The sequence below is a fragment of the Acanthochromis polyacanthus genome, chromosome 19 (assembly GCF_021347895.1).
Source record: "Acanthochromis polyacanthus isolate Apoly-LR-REF ecotype Palm Island chromosome 19, KAUST_Apoly_ChrSc, whole genome shotgun sequence".
Taxonomy (NCBI): domain Eukaryota; kingdom Metazoa; phylum Chordata; class Actinopteri; family Pomacentridae; genus Acanthochromis; species Acanthochromis polyacanthus.
Window position 1 is genome coordinate 20,669,095 of NC_067131.1, and position 14,552 is coordinate 20,683,646.

Genomic DNA, 14,552 nt, shown 5'->3' on the forward strand with positions numbered 1-14,552 from the left:
ATTGTACAAGAACAAAATACTATCTGTATTTTTTTGAATATATATATATATATATATATATATATATATATATATATATATATATATATATACATGGCATGCCGTTTAGGAAATTATATATTGAATGAAAGTCGATATATATTGAATGAAATTTGATATATATTGAATGAAAGTCGGAATATATGGAATGAAAGTTGGAATATAGAATCTCCAGATTTTCATTCCATCTATTCAAAGTTTCATTCCATATATTCAGACTTTTTCCTACTGAGCCCCGGAAGGACATGGCAAACAAAAACAGGAACCTTATTGGACATTTGCTCTTCAGATGAGCTCTTCTGTGATTAGCTATCTGTCTTCATGGTTGTCACAGGGAACGGCGACTACGTTTGAGAAAACAGGTAATTTTTAGAGATGTTTTGATTCTGAACACTGAATGATCAGGCTCATTATCAGGCTTCTGCTGAGCTTGATGATAAGGTGATCATTTGAATCAGGTGTGTTGGAAGAGGGAAACATCTAAAACATGCAGGATAGTGGCCCTCCAGGAACTGAGTTTGACACTCCTGATCTATAATTTATCTGTACTTACTTTTTTGCTAATTTAAATACAGTAAAATAGTATGACTTTACAGTCAAATACTCTAAAAGAATGAATTGCTATTTATAAAAATCCAGATTTCTGTACATTACATTGTTATTGCATTGCTTTTTTACTTCATTTACAGCTTATATTATTTTATCGTACTTTTATTGTATAGTAGTGTATTTAAATTCACACTTTTGTGTGATTTTACACGTGTTGTCTGACTATCATTTCGATTTCCGGAACACAAGCAATTATAAAAGGCGCATTTCGCTTTTCTCCTCTCGGCCACCGTATCTTCTAGAAAAAGTAGGACGTGCTCTTTCCAAGATGGCGCTGCGCATGGTATTCTCTGCTGCCTTCCGAAATGGGACAGATTTAGGGGTCAATATTGTGAGGACATTTGTCACTACAGGTATTGTTACAATATTGATACGTATTAACATACTTAGCTTTAAAATTTTCATTCTGGGTCTTGTAGCAAGTACGGTACCATGTCAGACTGTTTTAGTTCGGATACATGCTGTCCTCTGTGGAGGCAAACATCACCGAACTCCGTAGGCCAGTGTCACAGACTTGTTTACACTTTTACATAACTAAACCCCCGATCGTTCATAGCTATGCCAGTTCATGATTTTAAGTGCATTTACAGCCATGGCCATAAGTTTGGACACAAGTACCATGACGCTTGTGAATCTTAGAAAATACCACAAATTTGTCAATTACAATATAAATACCAGTCATAGCTATCAACCAAAATGAAATGTCTGAGATATCTGGAACTGAACAACCTAGCATTTTACAACTTGACAAGATATAGAAATCATTTTAAATTACATTCATGTCCACATCTGACCACTTGAACTGACACCACACAAACTAAAGTGAGAACTAAGGAAAAGATTAATTTGTCTCCCTCCATTATAAATGTCGGGAGTTTCTACATTAGAAAGATGCATAGAAGTTGTGGCAGGGCATCAACAATAGGGTTCCACCAAAGCAAACTCTGTCATACTGAAGCTGCTGACTGACGTTATCATGTTCAGTGTCTTTTCACACTACAGATTCATTTTCACCTCTGTAATTTTTACACTTTGCAAAGTCATCCCGCGGGCCGATTGGACCCTCTGGCGGCCTGGGTTTGGCCCATGAGCCTTACGTTTGACACCCCTGTCCTACATTATTCATACTCATTGGAATTGTTGCATTTTTGGGAGACAATGCAAGCTTCATTATCATTCTGTGACACAGCGCATTGAAAAACGCTACTGCAGTAGATGTCTAATCAAACATTCTAGATACCTGGTTAATACGGTCTAGAATTAAGACAGAGTTGCTGCTCGCAAGATTTAAAAGGCACTGAAGTCATATCCAAGTGTTTTAAAGTGCTAGTGCAAAGCATAATCAAAAAGTACAAGGAGTTTTACACTGCGAGAAATTCTCATAAAGTGACCCCTGCACTGGTAAGAATGGTACAGGCTATGGTAGAAAAATCCAGCAGACACTAAACAAGGCTGTTCACTTTAAATGCGGATCAAGAAGCACTCATCTTCTCCAGCTCAGACACACAAAAGGCCATCTAATATAGAAGAAAGCTTTTGGTAAATGGTTGTATTTATATAGCGCTTTTATCCAAAGCACTTTACATGATACATCACACTGATGGCAGAAGCTGCCATGCAAGGTGCTAACCACAACCCATCAGGAGCAATTAGGGGTTTGGTGTCTTGCTCAGAGACACCTCGGTATGAGCACGACAGGCCGAGGATCGAACTGGCAACCTTCCAGTTACAAGACAGCCACTCTACCCACTGAGCCATGCCGCTGTTGGTCATCGATTGTGTGGTTGGATGAGACAAAAATAGAGTTGTTTGGACAGAAGTACACTACCAGTCAAAAGTTTGGACATGCCTTCTCATTCAATTGTTTTTACTTATTTTCTACATTGTAGATTAATACTGAAGACATTAAAACTATGAAAGAACACATATGGAGTTATTTAGTGAAGAAAAAAGTGCTATACCAGAATATGTTTTATATTTTAGATTCTTTAAAGTAGCCCCCTTTTGCTTTGATGACAGCTTTGTACACTCTTGGCATTCTCTGTCAGCTTCATGAGATCGTCCCCTGTAATGAGAGTCAGTTTGTGGAAATATTTGCCTTCTTAATGGTTTAATGGCATCAGTTGTGTTATGCAGAGGCAGGCTTAGTACACAGCGGATAGCCCTATTTCACAACTGTTGTATTCCATAGTATGGCAAGAACTAATCAGCTAAGTAAAGAGGAACAACAGTCCATCAATACTTTATCATTACTTCAGCTCATATACTAGGAATGTAGAGGAGAACATCATGCAGTCTGTAGATAAAACTCATCTTTTGGCAGCATTGGATCTGAAATATACAGACAAAGTGGTCAAGAAATGGTTAACAGGAAACAATGTGAATGTGTTGAAGCAGCCCAGCCAGAATTCAGACCTGAATCCATTGAAAATCTGTGGAGGGAACTGAAGACCAAAGAGATGGCAAGACGGAGAAACCCATGGGTCAAAAAAGTTCAGGATAAGACAATATTTGGAAATAATGGGGATGAATAGTTTGGGTCTAAGCTGACATTGACAGAATGCACATGTCTAGCTCCGTCTACCACATTTATTTTGAATTCAGACAGGAGTTTTGCAGAGGATGTCTTTTAGTGAGCCCATTTTTGCTGACACTGAGAGGGTTGATGATGGCAATATATGTCAAGTTTGAACTAACAGCAAATAGTGAATAATGACTAAATCTAACCAAAAGGTGAAGATACAAACATAAATGTCTAGCTGAAATTGAGAATGTATATAAACAGGTCAAATTATGAAATGCTAACCATCAATGTCACACATATTACTCAGTGAATATGTGTTAAATAAAGGAATGACATAGCCTGAATTCAGCTGCTATCTCTAAGATTATGTTTCATTGTTGGATGAAACAGACATGATAAACTTACTTTTTTGCTTTTGTTCTCCCCACTGCAAGCATTCCTCTGCAGAAGGGTTCGTCCGTTGGGTCCAATGCCAAATGAGGACATTGACACAAAGAGCCTGGAGTCATTAAAGAAGTATGGTAGCTACACTCATTACTTCAAACAAGCCGAGGAGGCTAAGAACAAACCTGTGTGGTGGAAGACTTACAAGGGCTACATGGACAATGCTGATCCAGAGCATGGTGAGAAATTAAAAAGGGGTTTGCAGGGTTGTGGCAAAGGGGATTTTATCTTATGGCAGGTAAAATTTCTGCAAGTTCACGGCTTCAAGGAGCTTTGTTGTGTTTGTAGGTGCTGAGAAAGTGGACATTGGACTGCCATATGTCCGATCCCACAGAATCAAAGAAGTGAGGGAGAGGAGACAGATGTTGAAGGACAAGAAGAAGAACGCTGAGCTGGAGAAGGCTTTTCGTCTGCGCACTTGTAAGCTCATTGAATGTAAAGCATACTTGAGTTTCTTTAAGATGATTCAGTTTCTGTGGTCATGACGTTTCTCTTTTTATCCCCTCCAGTTAAGATCTCTGTGGATCGAGTGCAGGAAACCTGGGAGAACGACGAACGTCCCCGTCATGTCAAGAGGCTAGCTGAGCATTATGGGGTATTCAGGGATCTCTTCCCCATGGCTTATTTTCAACCTCAAGTCACACTCTGCATCTGCCACAGCCAGGAGAACAGTAGTCAAGTGTATTACGGGAATCAGCTGACACCGACTGAAGTACGTTGAAGGAATAGAAGAAGTGCGTTCTTGGCCTCACCCCACCTTCAAAAATCTTCTTTGACTGAATTCTTTGTTTTCTGGTTGCTTCTGTCTCTAGGTAGCATCTGCCCCTCAGATCAGCTTCAGTGCAGAGGAGGGCTCCCTGTGGACCCTCCTGCTCACCTGTCCAGGTCAGCATCAGCCTTAGTGCCATGTCACTAGACTATGATAATGTCTTGACTGCCTCTCACAGTTGAATCAACACAAATAACTAATGGATTCTCTGCATTTACACATCTTCTAAATAAATGGTGTGTCATCTTTTTCAGATGAGCATCTTCTGGATAATGAGGCAGAATACGTCCACTGGTTAGTGTGAGTACTTTTAGCCTGGTTCAGTCAGCATAAAAGCTATGCATGTTGAGTTCTCAGAGAAGTTAAACAGTGCAATTAAATAATTCAACTGACCCGAAATACTCACGAAAAACATAAACAAGAAAAGCACTCAGAAAGCACAGTACTCTGCCAAGGCTGCTCAGTGGCTTTGTGGCCTGCAGCTGTTGATTTTTAGTAGTAGAATTGCAACCAGGTGATCGTCAGTAGACAGCTGATGTAGCATTCACTTGTTGTCATAGTTACAGTGACACTGTGCCTCTATCTCACAGTGACACAGAAATGTTTAACAAATCCGTGGATCCAGATCATAAGCTGCATCGCTACCAAAATCTAATCAGTTGGTCCTTGTGTCATTTCTGACCTTCCTTGAAAATTTCATTGTTATCCATGAGTCCGTTTTTGAGTAATGTTGCTAACAGGCAGACAGACAGATCAGCAGTGATCATCACATAACTTTTTCATGTTCCTTGGTTGCGGTAGTTATAGTTGCTATCAATTTATTTTGGTAATTTCTCGAAGTAAATTGATTTTCAGTAAAACTTAGTCCCCTTCTACTGAAAATGTGCTTACTGTCTCTTCATCTGACTGTTTGAGTCTTATAGTGCAGTATGATGTATTTGCAATCTGTGTTTAGCACATTTTAACAAGCAGGAGTTGTCACATGGCAAGTTGTGGTACAAAATGTAACTGAAGCAAGTCTCCAGTGATCTTAAACTTAGCTTTCAGTGGAAGGGGAGACATCTTGTGGCCAGCAGTGAAACGGTTTACTAATGTGAACTACTGCTGTTTATAAAATGGAAACATTACAAAAAATGTCTGTTAGAATCTTCCCAGGTGAAAAACTTTACTGATCCAACACCCAAAAAAATGTACTGCCACTGTCACGTATGACAAAGAAAATTATAAAATATCAGACAAATTAAGATTTAATATATTTGGATATTGTACATCATGTCTGAAGAGGATCATTAATGTTATTCGAAGTGTATTTTTGAGGCACTAATATGTTCTTAAGCACCTACATTAAAGGATGTAATCTCACCACAGACTGCAGTGAAGGTGTACTAGAATCCAAAGTCACTATAAGTAACACAGTCAGTCACATTTTCATTTGTCTCACATGTCTTAAGAATGACTTCTCAAATAAATAACTTATTGAAGGTTAAACTTTAAGATGGACACCATTTACCAAACAATGGATGACCTCAAGACCTTTCCTTTCCTAAAACGGATGGAAATTAGCACTTGTGCTTATTTATGTATTTACTATAACCTTATGTAAGCTTCTGAGATTGTATGTTCATTAATTTGTTTGTCCCATCCAAATAAAGCAATGAAACTCAGTACAGTGAATACCATAAGAAGACCAATCGTGCAATCATGAGGGAAAATTCATTGTGGGAGTCTGTCACTCCCCTCTGACTTTCCTGTGTCTCTCCAGAGGAAACATCCCAGGTGGAGTAGTGCAGGCTGGAGAGGAGCTTTGCCACTACCTGCCTCCCTTCCCTGCCAGAGGAACAGGCTTCCACCGCTACGTTTACATCCTCTTCAAGCAGGACGGACCCATCAATTTTCAGGACGATGCCAGGCCATCGCTGTGGTGAGCGACACATTCGTACAACATCTAGTCAGGCAGATGTAGAGGACGAACTCTGAATGGATTTTAGTTTTAACACACAATCCATCTTAATTTCTCACTAGCTACTTACAATGTATAAATTGACCACGTAAACAGAAGAACCTAAAGCATTATAAAATAGTACAGCTTCTATGAATTACAATTTTAAAGGCGTTGAACATAAATCTTAAAAAATGTGGCTATTAGATTTCTTTATGTCTGCACACATGGACTAACGTGTTGAAAAGTGTGTTTCAGAGTTGTAATTACAAATTCAGTTTATAATTGGTGGGAAATATCCGATTGAGCTAAGCGAACTGATTTTTGATTTGGTCAGATGTTATTAGCATAATATTTAATCATTTGAAATTGGTTGTAAAAAAAATAATCATTATTAGTAGCACCAGAATAAGTATAATTTCACAAATGTTAACTGTTTTTCATATTACATCTTTTACTGTAAATGTTTTGCATATTAGCACACTAAAATTAACTTTGACAGTTGCTCAGTGAGCAGCTCCACCTGATTGCTGGTGAGTGTAAATATGTAATACAAGTTATCTCTCACTAATGCTTCTTGATTCTTAAGTGCCAGTACGCTGCATTTAAAATGCAATTAATATTACTTCTAAGAATAAAAATAGTTGTTTGGCAGAACACTATGCCAGTGACGACATATTAAATCATTAATAGTGATGCAATAGTGATGTAAGGGATTTTTGCTGATGTTTGATGGTTGAGGTAGAGCTAGTTTTAACTTCTAGCAGTGCTGGAAGTGTAACACTAATACTTTCAGGTGGTAAAAATATAAATAAATATATCCTCTTCTCCCAGTTTCCTTTTTATGACCCAACGTCACCCAACCATTAAGTGATGCAATAGATCAGTCAGTTCTGGCAATATGAGCCTTCTGTCCTGGAAATACACAGTATTTTTCTGTCAGACAGACAGAAATATACCTCTGGTCTATGTGAAAGTGTTACAAAATTGTCCACATAAAAAAAATGTACTTCTAAATCTTTAGAAACCCCAGAATAAGCACCAAACTTCAACAAAGCTAATCCTAAGCTGGTGCTCCTGATGTTATTTGTGTTCACAGCAGGGGTTCTGACCACAAGAGAATCAAAAAATTGATGATGGCATTAGTTAGTGGACTCCAGAGTCTTTATGGAAAAGCTGATCATCTTCTGACTCAAACTATATATGTACTGGACAAACGAGAGCCACAGCATTAGCTCATATGTTGGTTTATATTGCTAGAGGAACAGATACGCTGAGCTTGTGTTGTCTTTCCTCCACAGTCATTCCTTGGTGGATCGCACGTTTAAAACCATGGATTTCTATAGAAAACACCAGGACAGCATGACGCCAGTTGGCTTGGCCTTCTTCCAGAGCCAGTGGGATGAATCTGTCACGAACACCTTTCACAACACGCTCAGTGAGTCACGCTAATCCTCAGGCAGTGCAAGTTTGGATTTGTGACATGCCAGAAATATGGATTTACGTTAGGACCATATTTTTTTTTGACAGTTGCTGCTGTCTGTTGACACTAATGTCTGTCTGCGTTTTCTCCCTTGCAGACATGAGAGAACCAGTGTTTGAGTTTGTCAGACCTCCGGTGTACCACCCTCCACAAGTCAAATACCCCCATCGACAGCCGCTACGCTACCTGGACAGATACAGAGACGGGAAGGAACACACCTATGGAATATACTGATTGTAACACACATGCACAGCAGAGGACATCAAGATTCATATTCATGAATATGTGAAATAATGTTCATCATATTTATGTTTTAATAGTAACAATAAAGCATTTTCAACTGTGGTGTGCTTATATTATGTTTACCAAGGACTTTATATTGGACTTACTAACAACAACGTTTCTTTCATTAGTCTGACATTAAAGGGCTTTATTAATAATCAGGCAGTAATTTTTCCAGTGAACATCTAATTGTCACTGTCAGGGAAAAGAAACCCAAAATAAAGTATGTGTCATTTGAGAAACCTGATGGCAGGGGTTGCGATTTTTAGCAGAGTTTAAGAAAAGCATCCTGTTGTTTCAGGTACAGGTTCATTTTTTCTCAGTTTCAGAACAGTGCATTCCACATTTATAAAATGTTATGGTATTTATACACAGTGTGTATTTAAAACAGGTTTTGAGATATGACTTTGAGGGTAACACTCCTGACTTTTGTTAGCCATTTTCTCACAATCACAGAGTATTGGATGTCCATATAAACATTTGGACACATTTGCAGAAGGCCTAGAAAAAATATTAGTTATTTGTTTTTTCTAGTTATGACAAACAGTTGGAAAGTGACCCTCTGCAGGATAAAGCGGTGTATAGATAATGGATGGACAGATGTACTCCAACTCGTCTGAATATAAAATATTAGAGCATCCCAGAATATTAGAACATCATAAGAAAGTTAGCCATTTTCTATCACAAAAGCAATGATTGACTGTATTGTAGACTCATTACATATAAAGTGAAATGATGTAAGATTTTTTTGTCAATACTTAGTTGCACAGAGGCTTGTAGTTTGCACTGTTTCCTTAAAGCTAGAAGATCGCCGGCTTATATCCTGGCCTGGGATCATTCTGCATGGAGTTTGCATGTTCTCCCTGTGCATGTGTGGATTTTCTCCAGGTTCTCTGTCATTGTCCCACGGTCCAGAAATATTCTGAGGTTAATTGGTAACTCTAAATTGTCCATAGATGTGAATGTAAGTGTGATTGTTTGTCTTTATATGTAGCCCTGTGATGGACTGGTGACCTGTCCAGGGTGTACCCTGCCTTCACCCTCAGTCAGCTGGGATAGACTCCAGCCCCTCTGAGACCCTAATGAGGATTAAGTGGTGTATAGATAATGGATGGATAGATGGTTGGGGCTCCATTACCATGAATTACTGGTGGCACGGAGGAGGTCTAGTAGAAGCTCAGGTTGCTTAAATAGCAGCCTTCAGCTCATCTGTATTTTTTTTAACGTGTTTCCAAACTTCCCCTTGACAATACCTCATATGGGGATCTATGGGGTTCATGTCAGGGGAGCTGACAGTCCAATCAAGCACAGTATAATTGTCACCTTCCTAAAGTAATTGCCCAAGTCATTTTCCAACTTTTTTTTTGGCGTAAATCATCTCATGATGCTGGCCAAGTCTGGTAAAATTGTCTACATCCTCAGTTGAACAGATCATGCAATTCTACTCCTGTATTATAATGGCCTAAGTCAATGCTCAGTCTGGCGTGGTTCAGTTTTTTGTGTTTTTTGAAAAATTAACATAAGCCATTATTTTAAGAAGGTATCAAAATCATGGTCAGAAATCCATATGGTTTTAGTTTTGGCACTGTGGTTGGATGTTAAGTCCTGTGAAGAAAAGAAAACTGGCATCTCCATAAAGCTTGTGAGATGGAAGCATGCAGTCGTATAAAATCTCCTGGTTAGACTAGTTGACTTTGATTTGATAAAACACAGTGGACCAACACCAGGAGATGACATGACACCAAAAATCAGCACACAATGACGAAATTTCATACAGGACATCAAACACTTGGGATTCTTTTCCTCTCCATTCTTGTTTCAGACTGTAGGACCTTGATTTCTAAATCAAAGACAAAATTTACTTTCATTTGAAAGAGATAACTTTGGACCACTGAGATACAATTCAGTTGTTTTTCTCGTCAACTCAGGTAAGATCTTCTGATATTGTCTGGTGTCTTGATATGAAGAATGTGACGGTTGTAGCTTTTCAGAAGAAGTTTGAAGTTGGTGGCTCGAGGCACTGACACCGGTCTTAGTCCACCGTTATGAAGATTTCCCAACTTCTTGAGTCGACATTTCTTGACAATCCTTTTAATCCTGCAATCATCCCTGTTGCTTGTGCACCTTTTGATACTTCACTTTTCCCTTCCAGTTGACTTTCCATAAATTTGCTTTGATACAGCACTCTGTCAATAGCCAGTCTTTCAGCAATGCCCTTCTGTGTCCTAAATTTCTTGTGGAGGATGTTGATTATCATCTTACTGACAACTTTCAGGTCAGGAGTCTTCCCCATGGTTTTGGTTGCATGTATTAAATTAAACAGAGAGATAAACTGCATTTGTACAGTTTGAATGGCAATTTACTCAAACTTGAAACAAGATATTCTAATATATTGAGGCACTGCATTTCTGATGTTCATGAACTATTAGCCATAATCATCAATTTACAAAAAAATAAAGAGGCTTGGAATATTTTACTTTATGTATAATAAGTTCAGATTATTTTAGATTATCTCTTTCTTAAATAACTGATGGAAAATATTACATTTTTTCCCACAATGTTGTACTTTTTTTGAGCTGCACGAGTGGATTTGAGGGCTGCATGGTTGAATAGTGGTTAGCACTTTTGCCTTGCAGCAAGAAGATCCCTGGTTCAAATCTCGGCCTGGGCCTGGGATCTTTCTGCATGGAGTTTGCATGTTCTGCCTGTGCATGCGTGGCTTTTCTCCGGGCACTCCGGCTTCCTCCCACAGTCCAAAAATATGCTGAGGTTAATTGGTTACTAAATTGTCCGTAGGTGTGAATGCAAGTGAGATTGTCTGTATGTGTGGCCCTGCGACGGACTGGCAACCTGTCCAGGGTGTCCCCTGCCTTCGCCCGAGTCAGCTGGGATAGGCTCCAGCACCCCCCGCGACCCTAGTGAAGATAAAGCGGTGTATAGAGAATGGATGGATCGTGGATTTGGCCTTTTCTGGAAGCCTGCTGTACAGTTTTGAAACCAGCTGATGTCACTGCTGAGTTACAATCTCTGAAGCTTACAGAACCATCCATCCATGGACAGGTCGCCAGTCTGTTGCAGGGCTACATATATAGACAAACAATCACACTCATATTCACACCTACAGACAATTTAGAGTAACCAATTAACCTTAGCATATTTTTGGACTGTGGGAGGAAACCAGAGTACAGGGAAAACATGCAAACTCCATCCAGAAAGATCCCAGGCCCAGGCTGGAATTTGAACTGAGGATCTTCTTGCTGCAAGGCGAAAGTGCTGACGCCACTACTCCACTGTGCAGCCTGCTTACAGAACCATCCATCCATCCATTCTCTGTACACCGCTTTATCCTCATTAGGGTCACGGGGGGTGCTGGAGCCTATCTCAGCTGACTCGGGCAAAGGCAGGGGACACCCTGGACAGGTCGCCAGTCTGTCGCAGGGCTACATATACAGACAAACAATCACACTCGCATTCACCCCTATGGGCAATTTAGAGTCACCAATTAACCTCAGCATATTTTTGGACTGTGGGAGGAAGCCAGAGTGCCCAGAGAAAACCCATGCATGCACAGGGAGAACATGCAAACTCCATGCAGAAAGATCCCAGGCCCACCCCGGGATTTGAACCAGGGATCTTCTTGCTGCAAGGCAAAAGTGCTGACGCCACTACTCCACTGTGCAGCCCACTTACAGAACTGAGAAGTTCAAATAAGTTTCATCTGCAGCATCTACAACAGTAACATGCTGCTGACACACTCATGCTTGATTATCAATAATCTAATGATGGCAGAAATGATAATGCATCTCACAGAGGGACCAAACCAGTACTTCAGCCATAAAACTTAAATACATTTTCTGACAATACCTCCCCGATTTTACAAAAGTAGGATTTTTCCCACATGACTTTAACTTGTAGAGGAGTATTTTTTTTTCTGTTGTTGCTGTATTAGCACCGCTATTTAATTAAGATCCTGAATACTTCTTCCACCACCGGAAGCAGAACGAAGTGACAGAACCAGACTTTTAGTTCTGTGCAAAGACAAATCCTGACACATGGCCCAAAAAACTGAAAACCAACTGCACACTATTGTAGCAATTTCCACCAAAACATCGTGATTCTGATCTTCCAAATGTTTAAATCCATGGTCACTTTAGAGGGCATTTACAGATTTGCCACAATTTTCCCTCAGAAACGTGTTGTATGTAGACAAGTGACATTTCACCCAGTCTATTATCCCCCAGTTTCTTGAGGGCAGGCCCTGTTACTTATTCTAAGTTTAGTTTCATCTGAGTTAAAACTTTTATTTCTTCTTCAGTTGTCTGAGGATGAGGGATATATAAGAATCTTTCCTCATTTTTCCAAATGTATGGCTCTTTCTCTGTGCTAAATTTGGGGTTTGGGTCTAATGTAAGAATGCATCTAATATCATATTTGGTATGAAACATACATCGAAATCAAGTTTTATAAAAATAAATCTGCACAAGTTTAAGAGCCTGACTGGATTCAATACATCCCAGAGGAAAATTTTACTGCTCAATCATGTCTTAAGGAGACAACAATGTGATTCTCACCTTGTTGCTCCTAAAGCATTTTAGGAGCAACAAGATGAGATCAGTTTGACACATAAGAGAGACATACTTGAGACCTGAGTGAGACTACAGTTGAGACATAAGTGAGACATGAATGAGAAATAGTTCCTATGTCTCCCCTTGTTGCTCCCAAAATGCTTTAGGAGCAACAAGATGAGACCAGACTGTGAGACCTATTTGAGGCACATTAGAGAATCTGTTTTATGTCTCAATGATAGCTACCATGGAGCATTGCAATGCTGGAGCTCCTACGTGAGACTCACTCACTCACTCACACCTCAACATGAGCATGACAGACCTGGGATCAAATCCCAAACTTCCAGGTATCTTGATCAGTGTGTGGCTTGCTGCTGTTTTGTCTAAAGTAGTATATTACACCCACATACAAAAATCTTCTAAATGTATTTTGAGCTCGATATTATGTAGGGGAAAAAATAAATTGCACTTGAGTCAATCCATTTGGTTGGTTGCTTCAGGGCCTAAAAGAAAGCATTGGTTTGAGATTTTTTGCTCATAATCTTACAGTGGCTGTGTCTTAATGTCTTACTTTTCAAATGTAAATGGAATTTTGTTTCAGTTCAACTGGACACCAATTAAGTGGAAGCTGAAGCATCAGTAAGGCATGTGAAGATGATACAACAGAATCTTACCTATGCACACAACCAGACAGCCAGCGGACGCGTTCCCCCTTGCAACAACCGTCCCCACTTGGTGAACGACCAGACGGCCGTGGAGGACCCAACCCACTCAGTGAACAACCAGACATTTGGACTTGGAAAGCCACGTTAACTCCAGTGTCCATGGCCACAATGAGGGAAAGTAGGCCCAAGTTTAAGAACCATGTGAGTTAATCTTGCCTCATGTCTGTACCTGCTTTTATCTCGAGTTTGAATAAAACTCTTAAATTGTATTTGATTTCTGTTTTTATTACAGTTTACATATGCAACCAAGTTTTCTATCATAAATGGGGCTGATGTAAATTAACTGTCGGCTTCATTTGTATGACTGTTCCATAACTTCAAGGTAAATTAACTAAATTCTACTTCACATGGTATCTGTTTTGCAAAGATTTTACCCGTCTGACAATTTCATCTTCATTTCCTCAAACATAATAAACAAGACAGCATTGACAGTTCAAGGTAAATGCCAAGTTGTAGGTGGTGAACTTCATCTGCTGCTGCCAGGATATTAATGATATAATGATCACCTGGAACATGAGTCTAGTGAGAGTGCTCATGCAACAGTAAAGAGGAAAATGCAGAATATCTCCTGCCTTAATACACTGATCAAAAAAATTAAAGGAACACTTTGAAAATACATCATATTTCAATACGGGGGAAAAACAAACTGGATATTAGCATTGATATGGACTGGATAATGTGTTAGGAATGAAAAGTGCCACATTGTTTGATGGGAATGAAAATTATCAACCCCCCCAGGAGGGCTAAATTCAAGACACCCAAAATCAAAGTGAAAAACTGATGTGGCAGGCTAGTCCATCTTGCTGAAATTCCTTGGCAGCAACTCAAAACGGTATTTAGTAGTTTGTATGGCCTCCATGTGCTTGTATGCATGACTGACGATGCCGGGACAAGCTCTGAATGAGACGACAGATGGTGTCCTGGGGTATCTCCTCCCAGAACTGGACCAGGGCATCGCTGAGCTTCTGGACAGTCTGAGGAGCAACCTGATGGTGTTGGATGGAACAAAACATAATGTTCCAAAGGTGTTCTATTGGATTCAGGTCAGGTGAGCATGGGGGCCAGCTAATGGTATCAGTTCCTTCATCTTCCAGGAACTGCATGAGTTCTCTTACCACATAAGACTGGGCATTGTCGTGCACCAGAAGGAATCCAGGACCACTGCACCAATGT

At 39.7% G+C, this 14,552-nt stretch overlaps 1 protein-coding gene across 1 annotated transcript; it reads left to right on the forward strand.

Moving 5' to 3' along the window:
- The first annotated feature begins 863 nt into the window (after nucleotides 1–863).
- mrpl38 (mitochondrial ribosomal protein L38) lies at nucleotides 864–8,152 on the forward strand. Its single transcript, XM_022201483.2, has 9 exons — nucleotides 864–1,001; nucleotides 3,607–3,795; nucleotides 3,905–4,036; nucleotides 4,126–4,328; nucleotides 4,429–4,501; nucleotides 4,640–4,685; nucleotides 6,148–6,306; nucleotides 7,626–7,762; nucleotides 7,905–8,152. Exons 1-9 carry the CDS (start codon nucleotides 917–919, stop codon nucleotides 8,039–8,041), a joined length of 1,161 nt encoding a protein of 386 aa, XP_022057175.1. The 5' UTR covers nucleotides 864–916; the 3' UTR covers nucleotides 8,042–8,152.
- Nucleotides 8,153–14,552: the final 6,400 nt, after the last annotated feature.